An 11160-nucleotide genomic window follows, 5' to 3' on the forward strand; every position below is an offset into this window, starting at 1 on the left:
AGTTTCTTATACCATGATTATTGTATGGGTATTTTTGTATTTTCAAATTACTTATTACTTCTATTTTAATTGAAATGCATTTTTCACATCAATATTTTATTAGTATTTGTTGTTTTTGATGTAGGCTATTTGTGCCCACCTCTGATCACAGACAACACAGAATCCCAGGTTTACTCTCATTTTGTCTGGAGATCAAAGATGTATTGATCTGACTGGCAACAATTGAGTTCGACAGCCTGAAATATCTCAGGGCTGAACTGACGTATCATAGAGGAGTTTCCAAACTTTCGCAAGTTATTCGTTAATGTGTTGTAAGCATGTGTCAGGACAGCGAGGTGTCAGAACTCGCTTCCTGTTAAGCTTGACGACGCCGGGGAGAGCAGAAGCGTGTGTTTGAGATTGGGGTTTATCAATTCAGGTAAGAGAAAAACTTGTGCTGGTATCTATGTATGAAAAAATCATTACAACTATTAAAGTAATTTATAATCTCTAAGTTGCTATAAGTTTCCGGTTTTGTCATATAGCCTATAGGCTAGCGTTTCAAAATAATAGACTCAGAATAATAGCCTGTTGTGTTCTAATAGCCTAAATAATTATCGGCCGAATCATTCATTTTCTTTGATGTTTTGGTTAGATTGAATAGTTTCTTTTATGCCAAAAAGTTTCATTTATTTATCATTAATAATGTGCACTTGGCATATTCAATGCAACAGACCTAGACGATATATAGCCTACATCTGCTTTTCGGATTCGAGTTTGTGTATCCCTGATAGTGTAATGAACAATACTCCTACAAAATTAGCACATTTGCTTGTATGGGCTTATAGTTAGGCTATGTAACATCTCCAGTTAATTACATCTGTTTAATCAATAATATTGTGTATATATTATGTACAAATTATAGCATTTTCTCAGAAACAGTAGATGCTTACTGTTTTGTGCCCCTTCAAGATATCAAGATGGTGACTGGTGATCTGATAGATAAGGAGCTTTCTGAGCTAAAATATGCTAAATTAGCTGTGAGAATAGGACACTCCCGTACATGGCATATTTTGAGAAATGGAAATTAGTTTGATGAGTGATATATAACACTCAGTTTATCATTCTAAAATGTAAAACTCAACCAACTTGTGTTTTTATTATTTTATCTCACAGACCCTTCTTGTGATGTTAAAAGAAATGGAAAACTCAAGCTCTTCAAATACCAGCACATTCTTGGACTCTGAGTTCCGTTACACTCTATTCCCTTTGTTCTACGGTATCGTGTTTGTCCTGGGGCTGAGCACAAACGTCTACGTGCTATACGTCCTGCGCCACCTGCGAGATGCACGAGCCATGAGCGAGGTCCGCATCTACATGACCAACCTGACAGTGGCCGATCTGCTCTTTGTCACCGCCCTGCCTTTCTGGATTGGCTACTATGCCCGCAGGGGTAACTGGGTCTACGGCGACGCCATGTGCCGGATCACTGCCTCCCTGTTCTTCATCAACACCTACTGCTCCATCCTCTTCCTTGCCGTGATCAGCGTCAACCGCTACTGGGCTGTGACGCGGCCACTGGAGGCTGCCAAGTCAGACCACTGGCGGCGAGGTGTGTGTGTGTCGGTGGGCATCTGGGCATGCACGCTGTCTGCCACCATCCCTTACCTGGTCCAACCTGGCATACATGTGGACGGCAACGTAAGCCGCTGTCTTGAGGGCTACCACAACGAGACGCGCAAAACACGCCTCGCTGTGGCTGCTACGCACTTTGTCATCATTGCGCTGTTTTTCGTGGTCTTCCTGCTGGTCGTGGTGTGCAATGTGCTGATCGCTCGGGCTCTTCTCACTCAGCCGCTCATCAAGGAGCGCTCCATAGTGCAGGGCACATCTGGTGGTGGCAGTTCCAAAATTCAGCCCAGCGGGACCAAGCGCCGGGCGGTTCGCATGCTGTGTGCAGTCATCACTGTGTTCGCCGTGTGCTTCCTACCGCACCATGTGGTGCAGGGGCCATGGGCGCTGGTCGTGCTGCACCTGGCCGACGGCTGGTCACAGAGCACCAGGCAGCGCCTCAATGACGCACACCAGGTCACCATCATGCTCATGGGGCTTAACTGCCTTCTGGACCCCGTGGTCTATTGCTTTGCCACTAGGAAGTTCCGCCTGTATGTCATTAGCCACTTCGGCAGGTTCAGCAGGGGCAAGGGATGCCAAAAGACCGTCACTACCAACATCTCCATGGCCAACCAAAATCAGAGCATTCCCTCTAATGAATCAGATAAGGACCCACCCAAAATATTGGTAGATTCCTCCCTACCTCTTCCCAAAACAAATACACCAGTTACAGAATAAATACATTGGTTACACGAGGTACACTTGTGTAGGTGTGTGAACTTACTTTACGCAGTGCAGCTCAGAATGTAACTTGGTTAAAACCCATATCCTGCATAATGATGTACCCTTTCTAAAATGGAATTGCGGGTGCTTAGTTGTTCATACTTCCTTCCATGTGGTGAACATTATGCATATTTTTAGATTTGTACAGGAAATACCAAAAAGAAAACATAGAAAAGATATTTGAAAGTAGCTGTGAAAGAAAACATGCATTTCACTCAACAGCCAACTGCACTTATTTCATTTTCAAACTGACAATGGCCCTAATATAAAAGGTGGGGAAAGTGCAAAGTCTTATTCATGAACTATAACTATCATGTAGCACTGAGTTGACTCATCAATGTTTCCGCTTAAAGTCTTACCCATGATGTAGGTCATCATTAAATTAGGGCTGAATATGTCTTATTTGAAGTGACTTAATCCCATTCAGGGAAGCATTTCTGTTCTGGCAGCTAATATTGAATAGTATGTGTGTTAAAGGTGTGCATGTGAAGCTTGTCAAGCCTGCTGTGAACTGTTTTAATAATTGTGTGACTTCTTAAATAAGTTTGTTTGGCTATTAGTAGGCTATTTAACAGAATTAAAGTACTTATTTAAGAAATAGATTGCTTCTTCTCAAGCATAATATCTATACTACATTGTGCCTTGGGTGACATAGTAACGTGTGACCACTATTTGTTTTTCAGCTAATAAAATACATTTTTACAAAAAGACAAACTGTTAATCTCTACAGGCTTTCTTTACTGTATATTGTCATGGTATAAGGTGGACAGGAGGACAAGACACAAGTCGAGTGTAAGTGTGTGTGTGTGTGTGTGTGTGTGACTTGAGTGATGGGGTGATGTGGGATTGGCTGCTTGGATCTAGTTACATGTAGTAGTCTAGTGTGATCAGGTCAGGATCACGACTAATTGCAATCACCTGTGTGTACGGGGTGACTCTCTCCTCTGCTCCTGTTTTCCTGGGCTAGCTCATAGCATGGAAAAGGACATGGTAGACTCTGGCCATTGTTCTCATAGCGCAACTGTCCTCCCTTGAACATGTATTTGGTTCAATGTTTTACTTAAAATGTATGTGTTATATATTAACAATGACAAGTCACGTAAGTGCTATTTATTGTTGACACGAAATGTCAAATGTGTGGGATGAATATGGGTCATGGTATTACACTTTTCTCTGTTGTAGATCACAGCTGGCTGTTGGTACCACAGCTTGACCACTGGTTTCCCCTGAAAGAATTTTTGTATCAATCTAACCTAGTAGCATCCTAGGAGTGTTCTCGTTGTCCTTGCCAGTGTGGCCTGCCAGATCAATTGCATAACACATCTAAGGTAACTTTAAAAAAATATATAATATATATAATATAAAAAAATATTGTTCGTTCTTAAAGTTCCGGCAGTGTTTGGCGGGCCTATCAAGTCTATTTTTGTGGACTTTACCTTAGAATAGACGTACTCATTATTTCACCTTGATTTAGCCTATACCGTAGCCTAGCTTAGCCTAGCTATGCCCAAAAATAATAAATCACAGGCGGCATCCAAAAACATTCAGATGGGCTATCCATCCCATAGCCTACAGACTTACTGTAGGCCTAACCTATGCCTATAAATAATTTCTTATCAAAAATATTTCTGGATCGTGCTAAACTCCTTACCTGGTTGTAGCCTAAGTTTTATCCATATGGAGATCTTCAAAGGCTTGGCTATAATTCCAACCCTGTTTATGAGCGAACCTGTCTGTTTAGCTGACAAGGCCTATCTCAAATTTCCTGTTTAACTCTTCTACATAGAATAGGCTATAATTAACGCCGACATTTCAAATCCGACTTTAAAAGCGACAAAGGCATTGACAGGCAAAATAGGCTAATGCAGCATAGGCTACAAACAATTTCCAAATCAGTTTCAGTAGCCCTCGCTACGAACTGGCCTAAGATCCGAAGTGGCAGAGCCGGATAGGTTACATTACAACAGCAAGACAAAATATAAACATTTGGACCAAGGTCCATTTATTCATTTTTTTTTCAAACTGCAGAAATCAAATTATTAGGCTGTTATATAGAAACCGGAAAAAACGTTATTGGCCGGTTTTGTGGATTTCAGAATAACGTTTCTGTTCGGAACAGTTGAAGACCATTTTGTTTTCGTTTCGCTCCTCGTAAAATTCGTTAGTTTTTCGTTTTATTTCCTTGAACCGGTTCGGAGCCCTGGTTTTAAGCAAAGAAAAGAAATAATAAATACATCATTGCTTATACTACTGACTCTGTTTGCATCCATTTAGTTGGATAACTTGAGTGGCCCTATCACACTAGCAACAGCTTTTTCAATTTCCTGCAGACGATCACGAGCCAACTTCTGTGTGAGTAGAACAGCACATTGCATTTGTCACTATGGGATGAGATGAAAACAATCATCTCCTGTTCTGTGTGCACTATACAATACTACACTATAGATATCTGCTTACACATTTCCTTGGGCGGAGAAAATAGGTTATCGCACTGTTTGACACACACAAATTGCTTCGGTGCTCTATTATTTGCTATATAATGGGAGCAATGTTTTGGCTCCCAAAAAATGGCAATCAAAACATGTAACTTTGACTTGTAGATACTTGTACTGCATGCTACGCCAAAGATGACTGATGGAAAATGAAGTGCAATAGACAGAAAGATAGATATGGAGAAAGAGAGAACATAAATGTATTTGGTTCAGCAAAGAGGAACAAATAAAGAGGAACTAAACATCTATTTATGCAGAACCATGCTTCTCTCAGTTTTTCATTCTGTGTTGTAAAGTTAGGGTGTGTCCGTATAGTTTTGGTTCTCAATCTTGAAACCACAAGAGTAGTATCCCACAGATTCTATCATTTTAGATTCTCTCTTAGGTTATGTAAGATTAGGCTCTCACTCCACCATAAAACACTATGCTGTCTTCTTTATTGAGTGTAAATATAGCATAGTTATCAAATTGTTAGATTCTCTCAGACAAGTCTCATCTAGTTGAAGGTGTGTTTGAGTGTTATTTTTTTATCCTGTCTTGTCAAGCCAGTGTGGCATAGCTTTGGTCCTCCGCTCTGAATGTGGGGTTCAGGTCGGAGTAGGCCTTCTCGATCTCCAGACTGTTCATGTAGATGTCTCCATCATCTACTGGAGGACTGTGAGGGTTTCTGAAATAGACCAAACACAGAGGGATGTGTGTACAGCACACAATGTTTTTGTGTGATTTCTTCCATTTCTATTTGTACTTTGCTATCAATCTACTACATTATACGTAGTGTGTATATGTATTACCAAAAGTGTATTTCTGTTCAAATCCCCAACTGTAATGTATTGAAATCTTGTCTCAGATCTTTACTCAAGTGTTTTCACATCTTTTGCATATCAGTGTGCTTTTGCAATAAACACCCACAAACATATTTCAGACTTCATATTCAGATTCAGACAGAAATTTCTTCTCTCTTCAATATACTGGAAACAGTATGTGATTAGTGCATTGACAATTCAACCCCACAAACACAACTCAAGCTCATTTGAATGAGGTACTTACTTTGAGCCTTTGATCAGGAGGTAACAAGCACAGGTGGATATAAACACCAAAACAAGGAAAATATGGACAGTTATTTTTATTAAATAAAAAAGGTTTTATTTAATAATCTCACAAACTAATTTAACATGTGTATTTTTGTCCACTCACCATAGTCATTTGGCTCAGCGGTTCTGGTGGTTAGGCTGGATGCCTCTTTGATCCGATGGACCCAGAGCCACAGAACCAGCACCGCGAGGAAGAGCAAGGCCAGCAGGCTCAGAACCAGTGCAGCTGCAGCCAACCTAGTTACTCCCTGTATTTCTAAAACTCCAATCAAGAATACAAAATTAAAATCATGAATACAAAAATGTATGTACAACAATTACATCTTATATAGAGTCTCAGATGAGATCTTTTACAATGAGTAAAGCATGTGACCAGTTGAAAAAATGAACCTGTTCAATCACATTGAAATGTTACTGTAGGTGTTCTACCTGAGGATGATGTGGATAAGAAGTAGACCTCATAGGCCAGGCTTGAGGCATTCAATGTCTTACTGTAGCCATGGCAACGGTAGTTCCCATTATCCTCCACTCTGCTCAACACCAGTTGCTTCCCAGTGTCCACTTTCTCCCACACCCCTTCCCCTTCTGATCTTTCCCAGCTCCAGGCAACAAAGTGGTGCTTGGAGGAGGTTTCACACCTCAAGGTGGCATTCTTGCCTTCCACAAAGATGTGGCCACCGTGGTTAGCCTCCACTATCAGAGAGAGATTTTCTGGGCAGAAGTGAAAAAAGGGAAGAGAGTAACATCCACTTCAGGGTTTCAACATACTCCACAGTTCCCTGGGCAGTGAATAAACCATTTTAGGCTTCCCTTTTTTCCGTTAAATGCATTAGTGTCCACACTTCGTTATTCGTCAACTGATTTACAACATAGTAAAGGCAGGACTGAATCATGCAAGCACAACAAGCACAAACTTCCATCCAATTAACAACAAAGCAAAATTGTCTTAACAAAAAATTACCGATGGTCCAGGAGTTTATTGTGAAGACATATTTTCCCTGATCCATTGTTCTTTCAGTAAACACCACTGGAAGGGTGAGGGGCTCCAGAACTAACCAGAAACAAACTTGATTCTCAGAAAAGTCTCTGAAATTCCATTTAGAACGACATAAAATGTACTCTACATTAATATTAAACACAAATTCAAATGAGGAACAGTTATATACTCCATGTGAAACAAACTCCATACTAATCTATATTGCAATACTGTACCTTGCAGCATCTTGAGTATCTACACTTAAGGCACATCCACACAGCAAACAAAAAATATAAAGACATCATATATGATATAATGACAACTGTAACTATATGTATACCAAAATTAGCATTCACACTGGCCATAAAGAAAACCTCTGACAATGCATATTTTATGATGCCTTTTAGGTTGTGATTAGCCTTAAGTGTTTATCATCCATGAAATCGTTTTGAAAGTAATGCACAATGACAGCATTCTTCATATCATTATCGCGAGTGATCTATAAATGAAAAACATACCTGCCTCTTCAAATGGATTTACCACGAGAAACAATCCAAGGAAGTAGATCCAAAGCATGTTTGTGATGTGCTGGAGGACTGATTTGTGGAAAGATTTTACTGTGCTGGACAGTGACCTGCATACACTGGTCTGAGGCTTTGCTTGGTCCTCTCTGGCACTTTTGGTCCCCAGTGCAGAAGTTTAGATGGGGTGAGGGGAAGCATGAACCGGGAACAGAGCGAGCGAGAACCTCAAGCTTCCCTTCAGGCCTGAACCCTCTACCTGCCTCCCTCACTTCCCCCACCTGAGGCACCTGTTTCACAAGATGCTTTTAATTCTCTCTCTCTGACTATGGGATCAAAATGCTAACATTATTTGAATCAATTTGTTTCAACAACCTTGACACCATGTCTGAACGACATGTAATAGGTGACGTTCTGATATATATTTTATTTCTGTTTGACTACAACTTTTTGAATGTTAAAAAAATAGAGGGGACTAACAGCTGAGGAGACTTGCTATAAGAGGTCAGCATAGTTAAAGGTACACTATGCAAGATTTTCACCTTAATATAACCTTTACGAAGCCAATTTGATGGTAAACAAACTTGTAATAGGCAAATCGTTTGTTGAATGTATGGTTGGCCAGAAGAAAGTTCTACTGTGAGCTCCACAAATGCTCTAGAAAGTAGCTGTTGTAAAAGCTACAGCACTACATGGTCAAAAAAACAGGTCAAAAAAGCTTTTGAGAAGCTGCTTCAGAAAAAAGCTACACTACCACCAAGCTACTGAGAAATGTAGTTAAGCTATACAAGGATACAAGGATACAAGGAAGTTTAGTAAAAAGTGCAGTAGAAGAGGGGTTTAGTAGATTAAGTGGCAAGGGCTGCATAAAAAAGGTGGGGGAGGATTGGGATTGGGTGGGGGGCACCAACAAGGAGCACCCAAGAGCAACAGGGGCAGAAAGGCTAGGCAATCAAGGACATGGGTAGATGGAGGAGAAATCAAAAATAATAAATAAAAAGTGTGCAAAAAGTTGGAGAAAGTCAGATATGTGTGTGTGTGTGTGTGTTTTGTGTTTTGACGTGTGATGAAATAAGAAAATAAATAAAAGGTCTGTAGCATAGGGAGAGGGATGTAAAAGTGCTAAAAGTCTTGTAGGTGTGTGTGGGTGTGTGTGTGTGGGGGGGGTCATGAGTGCTGAGGAGTGAATGAGTGCAAAGTCAGTATAGTGTGAGTTCAGAGTTCGATGGCCTGGGGATAAAAACTTCTCCTGAGTCTCTCAGTTTTGGCTTTGTGACTACATAGGCGTCTTCTTGATTTCAGCGGTAGGAATAATCCATTGTTAGGATGAGAAGAGTCCTTCAGAATCTTTTGGGCTCTTAGGAGTACTCTTCTGGAATAGATATCTTGTAGAGCAGGGAGTTGAGTTCTTATAGTACGTTCAGCTGAGCGCACTACTCTCTGCAGAGTACTACAATCTCTAACTGTGGAGTTCCCATACCAGGTGATGATGCTACCAGTTAGAATACTCTCAACCGCTGAAGTGTAGAAGGCCTTCATGATGGATGTAGAAACTTTGAATTTCCTTAGCTGACGTAAGGAAGTAGAGTCGCTTGTCTGACTTCTTCAGAACATATTGAGTGTTAACAGTCCATGTTAAGTCTTCAGTAATGTGGACACCAAGGTATTTAAAACTTGTGACTCTCTCTACAGGTTGCCCGCTGATCATTAGTGGGGTGTAACTGTAGTTCTGCTGCTGCCTTCTGTAATCCACTACCATTTCCTTGGTTTTATTGATATTCAGTGTCAAGCTGTTAGATTGACACCACTGTGCCACCTCATCAACCTGATCCAAGTAGAACTGTTCATTGTTGTTACTAATCAGGCCCAAGATCACTGTGTCATCTGCAAACTTGATGATGGAGGTATGACTACTGTTGGCTTTGCAGTCATGTGTGTAGATGTTGTACAGCAGTGGACTCAAAACACAGCCTTGGGGAGCACCAGTGCTGATGGTTAATGAGTCAGATGTCAGACCCCCCACTCTAACCACTTGTGAACGGTTGGTGAGGAAGTCAATTATCCACAGGGTGACACAGGGTGGTGTTCAGTCCTAAGGCCTTCATCTTTGTGACCAAGGTGAGAGGTACTATCGTGTTGAATGCTGAACTAAAGTCAATGAACAGCATCCTCACATAATTCCCATTCCCTCCTCCAGGTGAGTTAAGGTGGTGTGCATGAGGTTTGAGATGGCATCCTCTGTAGACCTGTTGGCTCTGTAAGCAAATTGAGGGGTCAAGGAGGCAGGGAGGGATGAGCAGATAATGTTTTTCACAAGCTTCTCAAAACACTTCATCACTGTAGACGCCAGAGCTACTGGGCGGTAGTCATTCAGACATGATGGACTTTTGTTTTTCGGTACTGGAACAATAACAGACTGCTTGAGGCAAGTAGGAACTGTCTCTTGAGCCAATGATGTGTTAAAGATATAAGTGAACACAGGAGCTAACTGAGCAGCGCAGGATTTCAAAACCCTGTTAGAAATTCCATCCGTCCAGTAGCTTTTCTACAATTTACCCTCCTAAAGGCATTGCTCACATCGACCTCAGAGACACAGAAAGGTGCATCCTCATTTGCTTCACATGCTGCAGCTAGTCCAATATAGTCTGTGTTTTTTTGCGTCAAAGCAGCATAAAAGCAGTAAGTTCATCAGGGAGGGCTTTACTCACATTCATCATAGGAGGGACTTTCTTTCAAAGCCAGTGATGGTTCGAGTCCTTTCCACACTCGTGCTGGATCACCCTCCAAGAAATCAGCTTCAACTCTGTCTCTATAGCCCGCTTAGCATCTTTAATAGCTCTACGTAAACTATAAGATGCTGCTTGCCATGTTCTGTTGCCATGGCGCCGTTCCTTTTGGTTGCTCCGCCTAACTTGTGCTTATATTTACTCTTTTACCTTTTATTAACCCCTAATTTTTTGCACTTTTCCACTACACTGATTACGATGATGGCGTTACACTCCGAAACATCGGAAATGAATTGCCTTTTTTGTTTCGGGATGTTTTAATTGACGATTCTACCTGGCCGATTGAGATTCTCCGAGATGCATCAGGGAACCATGGAGACGATCTCGGCGCAGAAGGAAAAAACATCGAGGAAAACGAGCCGGGCCCGTAACAGATTGAGGAATAGAGCTCATAGGCCTCCACTGCCTAGCATTCTCCTAGCCAATGTCCAGTCTCTTTGTGAACAAGATGGATGAACTAAGAGCGAGGATACAGTTTCAAAGAGACATCAGGGACTGTAACATTCTATGCTTTACTGAGACATGGCTAACTGAACTTGTACCGACAGTGCCATCACCCGGTGGAGTTTTTCTCTGCTGCTCGCTCTGACAGGACTGAGGAATCTGGAAAATCGAAAGGTGGCGGTGTTTGCATCATGACGAACAGCAAGTGGTGTGATCCTAGAAATGTCACCGTTCTCTCAAAGTCCTGCTCGCCTCATCTAGAACATCTAGCGATCGTCTGTCGACCCTTCTACCTGCCCCGTGAGTTTACTTCGGTAATATTCAACGCTGTCTACATTCCTCCACAAGCCAACACAGATGCTGCGGTTTCAGAATTGCAAGAAGTGTTAAATAGACAACAACACACGCACCCTGAAGCTGCGCTTATTGTGGCCGGTGATTTCAATCAAGTACATCTGAACCGGTCCATGCCTG

At 41.6% G+C, this 11160-nt stretch overlaps 2 protein-coding genes across 4 annotated transcripts; one reads left to right on the forward strand and one right to left on the reverse strand.

Annotated features, from left to right (window-relative positions):
- Nucleotides 1–360: 360 nt before the first annotated feature.
- On the forward strand, nt 361–3036 carry ptafr (platelet-activating factor receptor). The gene is made up of 2 exons (XM_048228220.1): nt 361–418; nt 1156–3036. The coding sequence occupies exon 2, from the start codon at nt 1168–1170 to the stop codon at nt 2329–2331; it is 1164 nt and encodes a 387-aa protein (XP_048084177.1). The 5' UTR covers nt 361–418; nt 1156–1167; the 3' UTR covers nt 2332–3036.
- Nucleotides 3037–5283: 2247 nt separating this feature from the next.
- LOC125284275 lies at nt 5284–8282 on the reverse strand. 3 transcript variants are annotated; one of them, XM_048228161.1, is made up of 6 exons: nt 7454–8282; nt 6921–7010; nt 6389–6670; nt 6063–6221; nt 5916–5922; nt 5284–5535 (listed from the first exon to the last, which is right to left on the reverse strand). In XM_048228161.1, the coding sequence occupies exons 1-6, from the start codon at nt 7509–7511 to the stop codon at nt 5409–5411; spliced, it is 723 nt and encodes a 240-aa protein (XP_048084118.1). In that variant the 5' UTR covers nt 7512–8282; the 3' UTR covers nt 5284–5408. The 3 variants fall into 3 exon arrangements, with proteins under 3 accessions (XP_048084118.1, XP_048084117.1, XP_048084116.1); XM_048228160.1 differs by having other exon boundaries at nt 6063–6215; nt 6921–8282; XM_048228159.1 differs by having other exon boundaries at nt 6921–8282.
- Nucleotides 8283–11160: the final 2878 nt, after the last annotated feature.

Source organism: Alosa alosa, chromosome 19 (assembly GCF_017589495.1).
Source record: "Alosa alosa isolate M-15738 ecotype Scorff River chromosome 19, AALO_Geno_1.1, whole genome shotgun sequence".
Taxonomy (NCBI): Eukaryota; Metazoa; Chordata; class Actinopteri; order Clupeiformes; family Clupeidae; genus Alosa; species Alosa alosa.